Raw genomic sequence first — 18,832 nt, forward strand, 5'->3', positions numbered from 1 at the left:
CTTCAATAACAACATCCTCCGGGACATTAGGTGCTTTTGCTTTCATTTGCACAAATTTCTGAAAGTAGTCTTTTAAGGCTTCTCCTTGATTTTGTTTGCATTGAAACAGATCCATGGAAATCCCTTGAAATTTGCTAGGATCTTGTCGTGAAGGTCTTCCCATGAATACACAGAGCTTGGCTTCAGCATCGAGTACCAGGCTAGCGTGTCGCCTTTAGCTGCGATGACGAAAGATTTGGCTAGCACCACTTTGTTTCAGCTAGCGGAAGCTACTGTTGCCTCAAAGCTCATGATGAATTAGCGTGGGTCTGATCTTCCATTGAATTTGGGCAAAGTGATGGGTTTGTAGGAAGGAGGCCAGGGTGAGCTCTGGATGCCTTCGGATAGTGGTGATTTTGAATCAATGGTTCTGTGGGTTTGTGGCAAAGTGTAGGGTGTGCCGAAGGTTGGTTGAGCTATTGTACGTGGCGGGGGGTTGGGTTGGCTTTGATTTGCTGAGTGGAACTGGTTGGACGTATTGAAGCTAGATTGCGAAGGTTGCATACTTTGTATCTCGGCCTGTAGGACAACTAGCTGTTGCCTGATCTCCGTTGCCTGAGTTGATGTTTGGGTTGCCCGCTGATTTGCGGCGAAGGCTGCCACGACCCTATCTCTCTTGCTGCATGCTCTTCAACTGAGCCTGCAATTGTTGAAGCTCTTGGTCCAGGGTAGGATTTGGGGCTTGCTACTCCTCAGATGTCGGAGGCTGATCTTCGACGGTTGGCTCCTCTGTAGCCTGGTCTTCTGGGGCGGTGGCGTAGGTGCTTCAAGTGCTGCGCCTAGGTCTTCCCCTTGGTGCGGGATCCGCAGGTGCCCTTGCTGAGGCTGCTCGTTTCCTTGCCATTGTGGGTTTTGCTTGGCCAACACGCGGTGGGCGCCAATGTTGGAAAGCGGGTTTCCAGCAGTTGAGACAAAGGACAATGAAGGCCTTCGCCCAGCCTTGTGCCCTGGACGAAGGTATGAGTGAAAGGTGGGTTCAAGCCTGATTAGGGTTTCATAAATGTATCCAACCACCTCCCTCTGTACAGAGTTGGAGTCCCCCTTTTATATGGCACCGTTTACTAAGGCTACCCTTTTTATAATTCTACCCCTTGTCGGTTACGGTACATTCTCGGAATATCCCTATGCCAATACAAGCCGCTAGGAGTACTATGGGTGCCTTCTTCAACCGCCCTTTCATGTCGAGTCATTGTCGACTGCCCATTGTCAGCCCATGGGCCAGTGCTACCGCCGAGCCAGAGCTCCCCCTAAGTTCCGGGTCCTCCGCCCGGGGCGCCTTCGCCGGGACCTCCGCCATCATCGCCCGGACCGTGGTCTTCGCCTATGTCGGTGGAGCCTTCGCCGCAACCTCTAGGCCTTCGCCGGAGGTCTCCTTCAATGCCTTCGCCCAGCTTCTAGGCCTTCGCACGAAGCGACCGGCCGAGCGGAGGTCTCCGTCTCCTTTCCCTGCAAGTTGTCCATGAAACTAGGAAAGGTGTTAGTTCTTTACCGTCGTCATCAATTCTAGCCTCCCCGCGGCTCGTAACCATGTCCCAACACATCTGATTCACACGTCAGTAATAGGCTGTTTGGTTCCTAACAGCATCGCTACCGCCTACCGGTCGTTCGATTTCAAGTGCCTGGGATGCAACTGCCTTGGCGAGGACCCCCAGGTCAGAGCGGCACCCAAACAAGCCCTATAAGCACTAAGGAAGGCGAAATTTTACATCTGGTGGCGCAGGAAGATATGTGAAGAGAATGTATATTTTCTGAATGCCATTCCCCACAAAAGTGTGTTCTTGATTTACACTAGGATTGGGAAGCTCAGAGGTCAAACAATGAAGAATGCTGATTACTACAGAACAGCACATGCCATGGATATAAAAATTCCACTCGAAACCATCTGGTGACATCGCCTGCAGACTTCATTTTCCAAGTGCTAATTCTTTGGCAAGGTCTCTCGTAAGACTGAATGCCAGTGTGTTATGCCATGGGAAAAGAGTACGGGTAACTGGAAGTTTTCGCCGAAGATCCTGCGCACAAATTATGGAGAGTTTCAGTACAACTGAAACAAAGAAGCCATAATGACGAGGATGACATAGCACTGTAACTAGTATAGGAACTATCATTCCATAATGACGAGGATGACATAGCCTACCTTGAAAGTTGCATCAGACAAATTTAAGTATGATTCCTGCACATGAATAAAGCAAAACATTATTCAAGTTCATGCTGATGGCTCTTGGCTGAATAAACATCAGACAGATACAGACCTCGAGAGATGACAAATATTCAGACTCATGATGTCGAATGATGTTAGTTATTGAAACCGCACAATCGTCAGGTGACTGAAACACCAAACATAAGAAATATTATGTTAGAGGCATGGTTTAAGTTTATTTGACTCTTTACTCCTTTTTTCTTAAGAAAAAGAAAGAAGAGAGAACCAGGTTACATTTCAATGCATTATAACCAAAAAAATACATACATGAAATATTTTTTAAGTTCTAGCCAACACCTTGTATTAGAGGAGAAAAAACTAACACAAACAGAATATAATAACATGTGGATGGAATATTTTGCATTGTTGACCGAACTAATTTGTGCAAGTGAAGCATATCATGTAACAAGTGACAACCACTGAAACAGTAGCGGGACTAAATGTGTGAGGTCAGAAGAAGAATGCCATCACAATATTCAGGGCTCAAATTCTTGCATTAACTAACCTGCATTATGGTGGAGTCCTTGCGATCAATGTTAGTATCCAGCTGGACATTTCCCTCTTCAAAATAGTGAGCATCTACCTGGCGTATATGCAAGTGATATTTACAAAAAATTAACTTCTGTTATATTAACATAAATTTAGAGCTCTTACCTTGTTAAGTAAAAAGGCCAACCCGTATTTTTCCTTTAATATCAACAAACTGCAACTCATAATTGAAATCCATAGTCCAAATTGAACGCCAGCTGCCATTGCTGGATGACACAATATTCAGTTGGCCTTCATCAGAGGCTAAACAATTAAAAGATCAAATCTTTTTGGAGCATTTTTAACAGTTCTATTGAGATTATGTGAAGCAATTCCTCTGATAGAGAAATAGAAAGAACGGGCAGGCATTAAACATGTCATAAGGTTCTAGGCCAATGATAAAATAGCATACTCAAAACAAACAACAGTTCACAGGGATATTGAAAATGTCACCCATGAAAAATCTGAAGACTAAAGGTTGCATGCTGAATGGAACAATAAATAATAGGTCCTCAAAGGAATGCAAGGAGACACTGATAGGAAACTAAAGTTTAAGGAATTTCCGGAATAAAGTTTTAAAACTAAAGAGAATCTAGAAACAGAGGATTGGTAAATCGCCTTAAAGGCTAAAAAGGATCTATTAAATTTTTTAGTCATTATAATGCAGAGCAAAACTAACATCCATATGTGCAAGATTTAAGAAAATATGGCAAATTTCTTCAGGAACAAGGAAAAGTCAGAAGGCATGAACCAGACAATACCAAAAGTTCTGTGGGCTACGCTTAGCAGCAGAAATAACTGCTGTGAAACTGAAATCTACTCCTGGTCCCTCTATATCCTTTCCACTAGTACAATAAATGGCACAGGCCCCTTTGGGATAAGCTTCAACAACATATTTTGACAATTCAACATCTAAAGCACACCTGTATTAATACATAAGATTAGACAACATATGTGCAGTTGTGATATAATATGGAAACTGGAATAAGTCAAAGGAAAGACGCACAGGTAGTCTACCTAAACTCTTCAATGTAAGCTGATGGAAGCTCCTCATCTTCAGCAGGCCTCAGTTTTGTACAAGTCTTTTATCATGAGAAGACAAAACATTACAAATTAATTTGATGAAGGGTCATCTACAATTGAGTGGCCAAATAAAATCAGTAAAACTACAAAAGAGCCTTACATCCATATTTTTTAAATAAAACATGTTACCAAATACATTAATGTATTCAGGTGTTAAATAACTTATATCTTGCAAATTTGCCATTATCCAGGCTTAATGCGATCTTTGATTCAAATAGCCTACACAAGCATGTGAGTACCAACAAAAGTCTGACACTGCCAACTGTGGCATAGCGTGTACTGTTTCAAGTTTTTTTTTTTTTTTGGGGGGGGGGGGGGGGGGGGGGGGGGGTGCGGTGAGTACATCCTCGAAATTTGAACAATTTAAACTTGAATTTAAGTCATGGACATAACAACATATGGGAATTTTAGTATCGACGTCTAAATCTATTGTGCAGTTTACTTTATAAACCAGAACGGAAGAAACCGATCAGATTCTGCAATGCACAGCTCATGTCTGCTACTAATTCATGTGGAGCATATTGGTTGACGTGAGCACGTGGCATATCCTTCATGAGACATGTTAACACGCTGCATGAACTTTAGGCAAGAAATGTTAATGTAATGCTTCAGATGCAATGTTCCATTTATTAAATGTTTCAGAATATTTAGATTATCAAGTTCAAGATGCTGGAGATGCTTATTGCAGCCATGAAGCTGCTCGATACACTTTTCTCTAAGATGACTAGATTGTGTGGTGCTTAAGTTTTCTAACAGATTAAAACATCACTTGCACAGTTGGCATCACAGATCTGTTTAACATAGCAAGAGAAACATAGGGTGTGATGTGAGACATTACCTGTTTCATATGATCTATAGTAGCCACTTGCGCAGTCCTGGGGTCCAGATAATTGTTCTTGTCAATCTCCCCATAAGTTGAGATGATTATCTGCAAGCATACATATTCAATGATGGTCTGGGTGTGATTTCTGCTATTCTTAACGAAGTAATATCACTTAGGCTTTTGCCCCAAGAGGGCATTGCAAAAAACTCCACCACCTCACCAATTTACATATTTACATAAACTAATAAAGGTTAAGTTTCAGATGTTCAAATAGTTAACCCAAATGTTTAACATTACAAAACATAACGAGTCACGAATAGGGATCTATCCTATTACAAGCTCACTGGAGCTTTGAGATTTTCTGTCTCGATAAAATCTCTAAGTGAACTGCCAAAATACATCAGGGCAGTGGCAGAGTGCAAGAAACGTTCTGACGGCGATTCCTGTGCGCAGTGCCTTCATGCGAAATCCATAGTGTGCTACGTTCTGAGGATGAGTCACAATCTCTTGGACTTCATTGTTGTGGTCAGGGTCAGGGATCAGCAGCAAAGAGCGGAGTTCTGCACTAAAGTAAGTGCACAGAGAAGGAGGAAGAGCACAAATCAAGTCATGTGTCGAACAGACAGTGGCTACTTGATAAGTCCACCATGGCGTCCCACTCTTGTCATGAGGCTCAAACGCCTTCATTGGAACCTTCAGTTCTCGGAAGGTTGAAGCATACGGCATATACCGAGTAATTGGATACTCAGCATTAGCACGCCCTTCATGTTGAGTGTTTTCAGGGTAAGTAGGGAAGTACAGGTAATTGGTGGTGAGGCACGAGGTCTCAAATGTACCAAAGGACTCAATCAACAAAGCAAGCAGCAGGGGAAGTTCAATCTCCTTGGCAAAACTTGGTGGGGTCGGATACCTAGAAGGGTGCACTCCGTAATCAATGTGGATGTTGTATAGCTTTGCATACAGCGCAGTCATGCACACATCGATAGTTGCAGGGACAATCACTTTAAGCTTGGTATTGATATCAGCATCACGCATTAATCCACTGTCAAAATACAGGATCATTAGCGAGTTGTTAAGGACGCTAGCCATGCAGCGACGTAATTCAGTGACGTTGATTTTAAGAATTTGTTTGGCCAGCTCTTTTGTAGCAGTGGTCCCCCGATAGCCAATTTCACCTCTCGCAGAGAGAGTATTGATATATGATGGATCAACAGGGAGTCTAAGAGCTCGTGGAAGAGTTTCAAGCATAGGATTGACATTTGCAGTAGCTGCAGGTGCCCCCATTGCCAATGTCTGACTTGTGGCTTGTCTCTTGGATTGGTCGGCAGAAGCTCCAGCATCCTTGCCAGTGGCATCCGAAGCTTGGGCTTCATCAACTTTGTGCTTTACCATTTCCTTGCATTCAGCCATGGGGACTAACGTTGAAAGTCTATCCGCCGCAGGGGGCTTGAAAAGAAAAGGCAAAATTAAAACTTCTACAAGTATTTAAGACAATGATCTTCCATGGATCATTATCCATTATCTGCAAGCATATGTCACGCAATTTAAATAAATGTTGCGCGTCATACCCAAATTTCACTTGGCTATTATGAAAAAGAAGAAGAAAATGACAGTAGCCATTTGAACACGAAACACCCCTACTTATCATGTTATCAAAGAGGGATCTGCCCAAATGTTTTCCAAGTTCTCATAAACAACAATTATGCAGTTCCCAAGTGCTCTGAGCCTCCAAGTCTAAAAACATAGTCCGGGCCTCCGGGGGTAATTTAGCAATAATTGATGCAAAGGCAGGATTGCTAAGTCTTACTGATAATTGATTCAGATTGTGATGCACATACTAAGAACACGAAAACGCCAAAACGGATCAGGAAACTGGATGTGAGAAGAGAGGTGCTCACGTCGCCACTGCGGTCGGGGAGCTCGAGGGACACGAGGCGGGCCTTGTTGTACTCCGGGAAGGCCTCCGCGGCGGCGGCCTCGTACACCGTGTCATCCCCCAGCAGCGCGCGCACATCTGCGCACGGACGCCACGCAAAGTCAGATGCCGAGCTGGATTATATACAGGTATAGGGATCGGAGGGAGGAGTGGGAGGGGCGAGGCGCGTGGGGCTTGCCTTTGGCGACGTAGTGGATCTCGCCGGCGGGCGCGTTGGAGAGGAACCAGACGGCGATCTCCCGCTTCTGGCGGTCACCGAGCGGCTCGCCGGCGCCGCCTTCGTCCGACATTTCGGGGCCCTGGAGCGGCGGCGGCGGTGGTGGGTAGGGAGGAGGAGAGGAAGGGGAGGGGAGAAGCCGAGAAGGCGACGTGGAGTGCGTGGAAAGGGCAATTTAATTTATTGCCACTCTTACGGTTGCCACTCCTCTAGTTGCCAGTGTTAAAAGTGCTCCTACATATTTACCACTGCATGCAATTCACCTCCTACGGATTTGCCATTTTCGCCGACGTGTCGTGCCAGATGAACTCGCCAGCGTGGAAGGCAGCCTGGGAGGCCTGTTTGGGCCTGGCAAATGACCTTCCTACCCCTCGCCCTTTTCTTTTGTTCCCAGGCTAATCCCGGTTGGGTCAGAGGCAGAGGCACCCCACAGCACTCTCGCAGCTTCTCTCACCCCCACTCCTCCTGTGTACTACTGATGGAACATGTATATGGAACATGGTGAAAAATACATCATGGTGCATATATGCTGAAAAATGGAAGCTCAAACTGCCACAAATTACCATAACAACATACATAACTGATCAACAACATGCATAGATCCATACATAAAAGGTCCATGGTCATTGACATTAGTTCTTATAGCAGTGGCACATGACAACCATTAGTGGTACATGGCCATACAAAATAGGTCCTTGATCCATGATTCAAGGGTAGCTTTTCTCTTCTGACCAAGCAGTTTGCGGAGATCCAATAAATCAATCAGGCCACCATTATGCGATCTGGTTGCAATGCATATGTCAACTATCTGAACTCCTGCCACAATAGGCATCAATGGTAAGCATACCAGATTTTACTTCCATGACCAGAAGAACGCTCAAGAAAGCTTAAAGTGAGTATGCCAACCAAGTTCATAGTAGAAGTCACCAATCCCGAGAAGTTCTGCCCAGACTCCTTTATTAGATGCCAGTGGATCTACTCCAACTTTTGCGCACATCTCATGGAACTGCTGTCTAAATACTGGGTTTTTACGGATGTCACTCTGCAATAGCACAATATGAACATGTAACATTACCAGAGAGAATCAGAGTGCACTTTGCCATTTGAATTTTGAGGTGACTTAATAAGGCCATGTAAGAGGAAAATACTACTTCAGGTTTTTCTTTCCATTGACTTCTTTTGTGAGAATGGGGATTGCTTACTGAACTGATATTATCTATAAGTTGCTCCATGACTTATTAGTGAATTCTCACTTAAAATCTATGGGTTATCATATTTGATTGCTCCATTTTTCACTTATGTTTCTGTTAACCCTTGATTGGTATTGGATCTAAGAGGGCCATGTTTAATAAAATAGCAGTAACTGCAGCATCTACATATTTCTAAAAAACCATTTCATTTTTAGGTAAGAATTCAGCAGATAGTACATAATAAAAGCATAGATAATATGTTTTATGAAGGGATATTGGCAGGAGAGTTGCTCATTCATTTAGCAGATGAGTTTAAAATAGAGAATTTACAAACCACGTGAAAACTCTCAATCCCAAGCAGGCCATGAAGTTTAGCGTTGATCTTACACTTATAATTACATAAAAAACAGGTAATCCAATCCATATATCATCATCCAAGAAGCCAACCGACAATTTGCAATTTTGGGCATATTATAACAATTAAGTGTGATTAGGCTTTCTTTCTCCTTCGACATTTCAACTAAATACAGGAGAGTGGATCACCTTATGCTTGCGAGCAAATTCCTCGAGCTGTGACCGGAACGTCGCAAGCTGCTCCTTCATGACATCGGTCCTCACCTTGGCCGCATTCTCCTCGACCAGCCGGAATTGGTCCTGAAAGTTCCCAGCAAATCTCTCATCTCATCTTCCAACCAGGGGAAAAAAAAAGAGCACAGACCACTTACTTAAAACAAACATAAGAACTGCACATACGCGAGTAGCCGCCGCATTCTGCAAGCCAGCGATCACAGGCCTCCTCCTCATGTTTCCCAGCGGTGACCACGGAAGCGAGGACGACGAGCTCGAGGCGTCGAGACGGCGCGAGCTTGAGCGGAGATGGAGGGCGAGCTCAGGGCCGTCAGGGAGGGCGAGGGAGGCCCAAGAGCCGCCAGAAACGGCCAGATGAGGCGCGGGGGAGAGCGGATCGGCTGTGGCGGTGCTCCTTCGGGCGCGCAGAGGAGGCGGCGGCGCTGGAGAGAACGGGAGGCGGGGCGGGCGGGCTCGAGCTGGGCACGCCGCACGCGTGGGGAAGGAGAGAAGTCGGAGGCCTAGAAAAGAACGTGAGGTGGAGGAGGGGCAATATGGTCATTTGCCACGCCCAAATAGGGTTCCCAGGCTGCCTTCCACGCTGGCGAGTCCATCTGCCACGACACGTCGGCGAAAATGGCAAATTCGTAGGAGGCGAATTGCATGCAGTGGCAAATATGTAGGAGCACTTTTAACGCTGGCAACTGGAGGAGTGGCAACCATAAGAGTGGCAATAAATTAAATTGCCCGCGTGGAAAGGGTGGGAACGAAACGGAGCGGAGCGGAGGGAGGAGGGGATGGCGATGGCAACACGGACGGACGGCACGTCAGAGCAGGCGGGAGGCGGGCGCGGCCCGGTCGCGACGGTTGACGATGGTCCAGGGTACCCATCGGACGGACGAGGCCTGCAGATTTATGGTAGAGGGCCGTTCTAGATTGTCACTTGCGCAAAGTTTAAATTTTAAACCTATATTAGTCATCCGTTTCAAATTCAAAAAGGAAAAAAAAAATACTCCCTCCAATGCAAAGTTTTAAGCCGTCGTGATTTTTCTAGATACATTAATATACTTTGTATATAAAGATTAATTGTATCTAAATACATAGCAAAAACTATAAACTTATAAAACGTCTTATAATTTAAAATAGAAGTAGTAGTAGGTTTTGATTTTTTATATAATAATAACATATATCTAAATACATGTATTGCAACATCTATATATTTAACAGTAATGCTACAAACAGGACATCCGACGCCAGCGACTCCCTCCGGACGGACGCGTGGCGTGACGTGCACCACAACTTTGCCTTTTTTATTCCCTGCTCATTTTTCTATGTCTCTTATTCTCATCCGGATGCTGTGCCTCACTCCCGCGCCGTCGCGCGCCCTACCGGCGTTGCTCACTCCTCGCTCCTCTCCCCTGCCCGTCGCGCTCCCCATCCGCACCTCACTCCTCGCTTCGGCCGTGCGTCGCGCCACCCGCTCCCTCTCGTAGCACGTGCCGCCCGCCAGGTTGAGCCAAGGCTAGTGCTGCTGGTGCTGGATGATGGTGATGCTCGCCGCCGGATCCCACCCCGATGACCAGAATCGACCAGCCTCAGGCTTGCCCTCCCCTACGTTGTAAATGTACGTTTCAAGTGTTTCGGATGTATGTTGCAATTCTTACATATGGATGTTGCAAAAGTAGATCGCGATATTGCACATGTTGCACATTTTGCAAGCGTTTTCAGTGTTTTGTTGCAAGCATTTTCTGGATGCTGCATATGTTTGACACACATGTTGCAAAGTGTTTTATCTGGATATTGCATATGTTTCACTCATATGTTGCAACAGTATGTTTTAAACGTTTCATCTGTGTCCAACATATGTTACATCCAAGTGTTTCATGTTGCAAGTGTTTCAGGGGGCACGGTGAGTGATGGGCGCACGGCCTAGGCGGCGGGGGATGTGGCACGACAGGGCTAGGGACCGGCGGACGGGGGGCGCTGCGAGTTGGGGGCCGGCTCCCGAGTCCCGCCCACATGGAGAGAGAGAGAGAAAGGAGGAGGGGGTTTGAGGGAAGAAGCGGGGAGCAACGACGGGGGCAGGGTGCACGTGCGAGGCGGGGGCGAGGTGGACAGGGGTGAGCTGCGCGGCCGTCCATCCGGACGCGAGGAGCGGCGGGCTCAGGTCACCAGCGGTCCCCATGGGTGTGGGCCCCATGGTGGGCGCGTGAAAAGTAGGTACGGGCGGGGGGCGCGGAGTGTAGGCGTGCCTCAGGGAAACGAATCGGCCCGGTCCACGGTACCGTCCAACAGATCAATATCTGATCGGACGTCCGGGTGCCAGCAGTTCCCTATATTTAAATAGAAAAGGTCAAAATAATCTATAGTTTGTGTTGGAGAAAAACACTTGGAACTCTTAGAGTAAATTGTAATTATGTTTCTAATAGTTTACTAGATTTATTTAAAAATTCCATCATGCAAAATCAAGATTGTGATACTTAGATATATGCTTAAAGTAAATTCTAGCTCACTTCGTCCTACAGCTTACTGTTTCTCTTCTTATATTTGAATTTGAACCCACCCAAAATCAAGAACCTAACTTCTACGATCCATCTTGTAATTCAAATGCTCTAGACTATGATCCTAGGGATTCAAACAATCGAACCTTTAACAAACTAACATAATCCATAACCTACTAGCTAACTTAAATGACCCCTGAGGTGAAAACTCAATCCAAACGGTACCTTAACCATACATCGGTGACACCTATGATGACAATAAAGGCATAAGGCTTGTCTCTCACTAGGTGGGCAAGTATATCGACTTGTAATATATGACTATTTAGATAGCCGTAAAACTGATACGGGATATTAGAGCACCACCAACACCGACATATAAATCAACTACCTCAGCAAAAGGCTGTCTTTCACGTAGAATTTGATAGATTGAGGTCATTGTTTTCCCAACCCAAGTCGCTCATATATATATTTTTTTCACCAATTCCGCCACTCTCTTTGTTTTTTCTCAATCTGTGCATGCAATCGGTGTCTGGTCTCCTTGAGGTGTTAGTGGACTAGAGAAAACAAGTAGTGCGGGTGCTTACCTGTCTCGGTGTGTTTGCTTCAGTGAGCACTTCTATACAAAGTCAGGTGAGGCATATATTTGTGTGTTCTACAGACAATCCATGCTACATTAAGCGTGCTCTTAGTGCCATAGGCTTTACCTAAAAGCTATTGCATTCCTAGCACAGAACTCTATGGTAAAATAGGCAGGTTTATCTTTGGCAGAGCCTTCCATCTCCTCCATCTTAGCCATGTGGAAACATACGACATGGTCATAGTTATAAACTCATAATAAGCAGGGGCAGATCCTACTACCCCACAAGCCACAAGCAATGGAGCTCTCTTCTAACCTCTCCTCCATTTCGAAAGATAAAGAACGAAGAAAGACGAGGAAGGATGAAAGAGAGAACAAATGAAACGGGAACAAAGAAAGAGCCCTTGCTAGCCTCATTTGCTAGCTCCATCATCGGATAGGATACGCAATAACAGAGTAATGGTGTTAAATCTTTTTTTTTGTCGAACCACTAATCGGTGTGACTGTAGAGATGTGACTACAACGTCTCGTTCGCGTACCCTTAAACTCGGTTTGATCCGTTTCTTTTTTTCATCCAGAACAGGGTTTTCTTCTCATAAATTTCTTCAGATTCATCCGGATTCCTTCAAATTTCTCCAAACGAGCGTATTCTTTTAGTGACTTAATTAAATTTAAAATTATTTAACTTTTTAAATGAAATCGTAATAATTGATTTTTCTAAGACCAAGGGAGTACCTAGCAGTACCTAGCAGGGAAAAAAAACCATTTTGCTGTCACGGTCACGGGCTCACACGATATACTGTAGTAGGATCTTGAGTCCTGGTTTAGTTAAAAAAAAAATTTTTGGCTCCAAACTATTCCATCGAATTTTACGGCACATACATAGAATATTAAATATAGACGAAAAAAAACTAATTGAACAGTTTGTTTAAAAATTATGAGACGAATGTTTTAAAACTAATTAGTCCATAATTAGCCATAAGTGCTACAGTAACTAACCTGCGTTAATGATGAATTAATTAGGCTTAATAAATTTGTGTCGCAGTTTCTATACGAACTATGTAATTAATTTTTTTATTAGTATAAAAACCCCATCCGACGTCCCGAAACATGCGAAGTGAAAATTTTCATACTCAACTTACCTCGTCTCGCCAAATCTGCTGTTCCCGATTCAAATCCCCACCCCGGTGGCCGGCGCCCGCCTCCCGCCGCCCGCACCCTTACAACGCCGCCGCCAGCCTTCCCAGCTACCGTCCCATGCGCCGTCACTCAGCAGCGTCATGAACAGCGCTGCAGCCCACAGCTGCCGCAAGCGCCGCCACGCCGATGCCCACGAGGGCGCCTCCTCACCTCGCCGCCGCCGCCGCCGCCGCCTCACCATCGTCCCCAACTTGTTCCAGACCGTTCGGTCCTTCGCTCTCCGCACGATCGCCAGCGCCCCCCACAAGCGCCGCCACGACGATGCCACCTCCTCATCTCGCCTCTGCCGCCGCCGCAGCCGCCGCCGCCTCAGCCCCGTACCGTTCCCCGCCCTCCGACCGCTATCCACCTCCCCGCGCCGCCGCCGCAAGCTTCTCGTCGACGACGCCCGCCACGCCGTCTCCACTCCCCGTCGCCGCCGCAGCCGTAGCAGTCTGCTTCCCAGGGTCAGCCACTTCCCAGTCCTTGGTCCATTCGCACTCCATTTCCTCCTCACGACCAGCGGATTAGCCCCTCGCCGTCGCCGGAAACCCGCGGAGGTAGATATGGGCAACTGCACCTCACAGCTACTGGGGAAGAGCACCAGCGACGGTGTATCAGAGGCGCACACAAAGCGGCTCGATGGGTCGCCGGAAGTGGTGGATCTCACAGTGGAGCCAGAGCTTGAAAATATCGATGTCCTGGGGAGGCGAATTGGCGACTGGAGCGGCCCTGCACTGGGATTATCAAGGTCGCTGGAGAAGAAGGCGATGTTCTACAAGGCACTTCAGTGGACGAAGGAGCGCGGTGGAAGATTACAGGAGTCAGGATTTGGGAAGCTCAGACTTGCCGAGCTGCCTGATCCTCTGGACACTACACCCAAGGAGGTTACCATTTTAATCTTAATTCTCATGGAGTTTACTGAACAATGTATACATGGCCTTTTTTTAATTTGAATAACAAAAAATGGTAATGTGTTGGTGTTTTCAGAACTTTAGTTCTGTGAAATACAGCACCTGTCGAAAATGGCTAATTGTGAGCTTTTCAAACAGAACAGGAGTAGCAATTTTCTCTAAGCCTAAATTTTCTGTAGGCACACTTAATGCAAAAATCAAATCATTTTTCCCCAAAGGTGCTTTGCTTTGGTATATTTAATTAGTAGTTTAATGCATGCTATCTCTGTTTTTAAGTATATACTAATTACTTAGCTTTTCCTAAACGTCATATTTAAAAACTGAGGGAGTAAATTAGTACTCTGGCTTATTGGTTTTCTGTTGTTTTAATTGTTATAACAACTTTTCATATGTATAATATACTTTGAAACTTGATTATTGCAGGATCTATCTGAACTATTTACACCTCTAAGTGACAAAGAAGAAAGAGAAGTTGATACTCTGTTGTATAATAGGAATCACAGGTATACTTAGCATATGCTCATGTTATGGAACTTTTTTCTTCATATTGCTGGCACAACCAAATGATATTCTGGTCTCTCTTATTTTTGTAGTGATAAAGTCATAGTGATACATGAGCCTTCTAACATTGAGATTACTAATGAGAAATTTCAATGTTTGAGGCCTCGTGGGTGGTTGAATGATGAGGTAAATACATTGAGTATTTATTTTTCATCTAAGATAATTCTGCAAAAGATCTTTAATGATCACTCAGCAAAAATATGTGATGCTAGGATCCCTAGTGCTATCTCTAACATTGTGTTTTTTGCTGCTTGCAGGTCATTAATTTGTACATTGAACTGTTAAAGGAGAGGGAAGAAAGGGAACACAACAGGTTTTTGAAATGCCATTTCTTCAATACATTCTTCTACAAGAAGGTATTTATATTTTCGCTTCACATACTGCATGCATAAATGTCTTTTGAAATGCTGGTTCTATTATATTATATTTAAGACTTATGGTCTTATACTGCATAGGAAGCAAAAGCATTGCCAATCGGGATTTGATAATTGGTTAATCAGTGGTTCATATCTTGCCAAAGATGGATGTTATCTGATAGCAGCAAACTTGATATTAGAAATTTGCTTGCAAGTATACAAGATCGTACAATTACTTATGAGCAAGCATCTCCTATATAATACATGGCCTCTTTTCATGTTAATCAATGCACATAGTGTGATTCCAGACCCTTGCCTGGAATGCCAGGCAATGCATGTGTTTCGTCTTCTTATGCTAAATTGAACAATTTTCTTGTTCTTCTGGAGTTCTCAGAAGCTAATATTGATGAATTAGTGTCATCGTTCCTCTTTTAGGCTCTAAATTCACTTACTTTTTTTAACACCTAGTTTACAAGCAAGGATAATAAATTCGTAACATTCCTGTAATGTATCTTAGCATTCCTCTGAGCCTAGTTAGAACACCTGCATTTTTGTGGAGGTTAACTCTTCCTTTAAGTTACAAGTTAATTTTTCTCACATGTTCTAGCATATGGCTAGCACCCAGCACTAGCAGGCCTCATGACTTCTGAATTATTGCTCAGCTTACTTGCGGAATAGCTGGTTATGATTACCAGTCTGTTAGAAGATGGACGACGTTCAAGAGGTTGGGTTATGGACTCATCGAGTGTGAGAAAGTAAATTGCTATTTTGTCCTTATCCTATTATTGGACTTGTCTCCGTTTCATGCTTATTACCCACATCCAACTTACCGTCGGAATTTATGTTACAGATCTTTGTTCCAGTGCATAGAAATGTACATTGGTGTTTGGTAGTTATAAACATGAAGGATAAAACATTGCAGTACCTTGATTCTCTAGGAGGTTTGGGCCATGATGTACTGAAAGTACTGGTAAGCTTATCTGACCAAACAGAAAGTTACACTATTCTTACTTTCTTAGAATAGAGTGCCTGAAATGCATGGGGTTGCCTTTGCAAATTATTAATGTAATAATTGTATGTCTTTCTTTTATTTTTTTTAAGATATAACTGATATTCGTTGTCAAGAAAAACAAAAGTACAAAGTACATTGTTCTTCATAAAAGGACCCAACACAAAATTAAAGGGCCTGCAAGATTTCTAGTGTTGGATTGAAGCTCTACAGTTACTTTTTTTTTTTTCTGTTTGTGGCAGACTAGATACATCGTGGATGAATTGAAGGACAAGAGTAACTTAGAGGTAGACCCTAGTTCGTGGGTGGTAGTGTCAGAGTCTCTCCCCTTGCAGCAGAATGGGTAACCTTTCTTCTAGTACTAATCACCACAAAATTCAGCATGTGGACGCTGATTGATTTGATTAAGAAATGAATTTATATAAAGTATTAAATTCCAATCAACGGGTTACTGGATCTTCAACATCCAAGTATTTTTTTTTATTTTCAATTCATGTGGTGCACATTAATGGGCAGGCATGGCTATCTTTGACCCTATTCTCTTGTTATAGGTGGGACTGTGGCATGTTTATGCTTAAATACATTGATTTCCATAGCAGAGGTATCAAACCATCTTTTAGTCAGGTAAAGTTGACCGGTGAAAAACATACGTACATATCTGTAATTTCAGTTGACTAGATATACTTAGATTGAGGGGCTTGAGTTTTGTCATACTTAAAAATGAACTTTAACTTGCTGATATGAAGCTTAAACTTCTGATTGTTGGAATATAAGTTAATTGCCCACCTCTTCCCATCAGCTTAAGCTTTTGGGTTAAACTGGTCGGTGCATGTAACTTAATATGGTATTAGAGCCAGAGGTCTTGAGTTCGAATCCTGATTAGCGCAATTAAATAAAATAATTGTTGCTTGCTCCTATTCCACGTCTGAGGCCTGAGGGAGCCTCCAAGTGAGGGGGAGTGTTGGAATATAAGTTAATTGCCACCTCTCCCCATCAGCTTAAGCTTTTGGGCTGAACTGGTCGGTGCATGCAACTTAATACTGATGTAGGAGTACAATCATACACTGTGGTGTTACGGATTAAGAAGTTTCTGTTTAGCTTGATGCTTGTCTTAATGTTGTTTGCAGGAACACATGATGTATTTTAGGAACCGAACAGCAAAAGAGATCATGACATTAAGAGCTGACTGAAGAATAACCTTTTCATGGCCACCATTCTTTGACATTTTCTCAAGTCAGGTATTTCTTTTCAAACAGTAGAGATGTGATTCTAAGGCTGTTGGTGTGAATTCAAGTCCATGTCACCACACCTTTGTAGGTATGTATTTTTTTTATAGGACCCGATTTTGTTAGGGAAAAGGGAAAAGAGAGGTAAGGTAAAACAATGCATGGTTACAGAAAATGTAGGAGTTCAAAAGTAGTTCAACAAAATGGTCACACTCACACCTATGTAATTGCATTGGAGCTAACTAAAGTTAGCACAAGGAACTGACACTTAGTTTTGTTTTGTTTATTTCTTTGGAATAAACATAACTGTCGGTGTTTCGAGTTACCAACTAGTAAATTTCTAGTATTGCGTGTCTGGCTCGGATGGTGTGCTTAGAAGACACGAGGTTTATACCGGTTCAGGTAGAAAGTCCATACGTTCAGTTCATCGTTGCTGCTCGTGTTACTAGCACTGAAAGTTTGTAGTAGGGGTTACAAACGAGCGAGAGAGGGACATGTCCCAAGTCTCTGATATGCGTGTGCTACTAAGGCGTGTTAGGGTGTGTGTTTTGATGTCTACAACCGTGTAAAGTGGTGAACCGCCGTCTTCTCTCCTGGGGCGTCCTGCTTCTCCTTTTATAGACGAAGGGGAGGGGAAGAGCAGGTTACATAGAGAGAGAGGGAGAAGAGCCAAGGAGAGGAAGGCTTCGAGGACCGTCGGGCCTTTCTTCTCTTTTATGCGGGTCCCGCCGACACAGCAGATGGTGACAGGGATGGCTCCACGTCGGGCGCCTGTTCGCCGCTGATGCCACGCCCCGGCGTTGTCAGCGGGTCGTGACGTCCCATTCCGTCCCGGCGGGCGACGCGGCGAACCAGCGTGCTCGTCAGCGGCCGTACAGGGAGTAGGCAGCATAGTGACCACGCGTCCGTCACTGTTGGTGATGTGAGTTCCCTGGAGTGACATGTCACGGGCATGGGTCATGTTGAGATGTGCCCACCCCCTGCACGATGCCAGAAGTTTAACCTTGGGTTGTACTTTCTGGCATGTAGTGGTTGGCGGCAGTACGGGCTTCCGTCAGGAGTCGCGCCTGAGGGGTTGGGCGAGACGGAGCCCCCGGCCCGGAGGCCGGACGAGGCGGAGCCCGCGCACCTAGGGTCGGTTGGAGCTGTAGTCGCGCTCTTGACTGCTCGGATGAATCAATGTTGATGACCATTAGCTCCTCATCTTCGGGTACCCTAGTATTGGTCCCCAACAATAACATATGTTGTGAAAACTAAAGCTATTGATTGCATGACTCCAGTGTGAATCTTCTTCAGCGTTTTATGTATTTGGGAAGTTTTTGGTTGCACATGGATAAACAATTGTGAACCTAGTGTCGCGGGGTCGAAACCGCGACAAGCATGTTGTTTGAGTCGGTGTCAGAGTACGGGGTCTCCGGTGGCTCAGGTGGACTCAAGAACATAAGAATCACGCAGAGAAGACGCAACAGTTTATCCTGGTTCGGTCCATACGTTCAACAGCTGATGATCCTTACACTCAAGAGCACCCAAAATCTAGGGGGTTACAACAGAGTGTAAAGGAAGAGAGTTTGGTAGGGGGGTTAGCTCGGTGCTAATTCTAAGGTTGTTTTGCCGCCGGTGGAGTATCCCCTCGTCGGAGAGGAAGGAGACGGCGGGATGCGGTGGAGGAGAGGCTTTCGGTGCCCCTCTCTGGGTTGCCTTGCTCTCGGTGCAGAGCAGAGGCAGATGGAATGAAATGGACTGTCTGGTGATCGAATCGAGATCCTCCCCCTCTAGGTCCGACCCTATCCCTTATATAATGAGATAAATCGGGTACAAGGCGGTTTGGGGGTTCTAGTCTATGGTCTACGTGCGCCGGAGTCCAGGAGGGGCTTGCCGCGGTGCGCTGTGGACCGTCGAGGAGTCTTGGAGCCGAAGAAGCCTGGG

General features: G+C 44.9%; 2 protein-coding genes and 1 pseudogene across 2 annotated transcripts; 1 reads left to right on the forward strand and 2 right to left on the reverse strand.

The window, feature by feature from the left end:
• Nucleotides 1–1,748: 1,748 nt before the first annotated feature.
• Nucleotides 1,749–9,499, reverse strand: LOC136542790 (F-actin-capping protein subunit alpha-like). The gene is made up of 11 exons (XM_066535393.1): nt 9,333–9,499; nt 6,788–6,985; nt 6,572–6,687; nt 4,689–4,778; nt 3,785–3,849; nt 3,529–3,690; nt 2,916–2,994; nt 2,745–2,822; nt 2,292–2,366; nt 2,177–2,212; nt 1,749–2,051 (listed from the first exon to the last, which is right to left on the reverse strand). Exons 1-11 carry the CDS (start codon nt 9,472–9,474, stop codon nt 1,944–1,946), a joined length of 1,149 nt encoding a protein of 382 aa, XP_066391490.1. The 5' UTR covers nt 9,475–9,499; the 3' UTR covers nt 1,749–1,943.
• On the reverse strand, nt 7,372–9,116 carry LOC136542792 (vacuolar protein sorting-associated protein 22 homolog 1-like). The gene is made up of 4 exons (XM_066535395.1): nt 8,770–9,116; nt 8,560–8,670; nt 7,733–7,868; nt 7,372–7,642 (listed from the first exon to the last, which is right to left on the reverse strand). Exons 1-4 carry the CDS (start codon nt 8,818–8,820, stop codon nt 7,491–7,493), a joined length of 450 nt encoding a protein of 149 aa, XP_066391492.1. The 5' UTR covers nt 8,821–9,116; the 3' UTR covers nt 7,372–7,490.
• Nucleotides 9,500–12,794: 3,295 nt separating the features above from the next.
• LOC136544668 (ubiquitin-like-specific protease ESD4) lies at nt 12,795–17,049 on the forward strand (annotated as a pseudogene).
• The last annotated feature ends 1,783 nt before the right edge of the window (nt 17,050–18,832 follow it).

The sequence above is a fragment of the Miscanthus floridulus genome, chromosome 3, assembly GCF_019320115.1.
Source record: "Miscanthus floridulus cultivar M001 chromosome 3, ASM1932011v1, whole genome shotgun sequence".
In the NCBI taxonomy this organism is placed as follows: domain Eukaryota; kingdom Viridiplantae; phylum Streptophyta; class Magnoliopsida; order Poales; family Poaceae; genus Miscanthus; species Miscanthus floridulus.

What these genes read in the sequence shown, in the direction of transcription:
- LOC136542790 (XM_066535393.1), bottom strand. Translation starts at nt 9,474, where the DNA reads ATGGGTACCCTGGACCATCGTCAACCGTCGCGACCGGGCCGCGCCCGC. An exon ending in CGTTCCCACCCTTTCCACGC is followed by an intron (nt 6,986 to 9,332) that starts GGGCAATTTAAT and finishes CCCTTTCCACGC; the next exon opens with ACTCCACGTCGCCTTCTCGG. An exon ending in AATATTTGTCATCTCTCGAG is followed by an intron (nt 2,213 to 2,291) that starts GTCTGTATCTGT and finishes ATTCATGTGCAG; the next exon opens with GAATCATACTTAAATTTGTC.
- LOC136542792 (XM_066535395.1), bottom strand. Translation starts at nt 8,820, where the DNA reads ATGAGGAGGAGGCCTGTGATCGCTGGCTTGCAGAATGCGGCGGCTACT. An exon ending in AGAATGCGGCGGCTACTCGC is followed by an intron (nt 8,671 to 8,769) that starts GTATGTGCAGTT and finishes GGGAACTTTCAG; the next exon opens with GACCAATTCCGGCTGGTCGA. An exon ending in AATTTGCTCGCAAGCATAAG is followed by an intron (nt 7,869 to 8,559) that starts GTGATCCACTCT and finishes GTGCTATTGCAG; the next exon opens with AGTGACATCCGTAAAAACCC.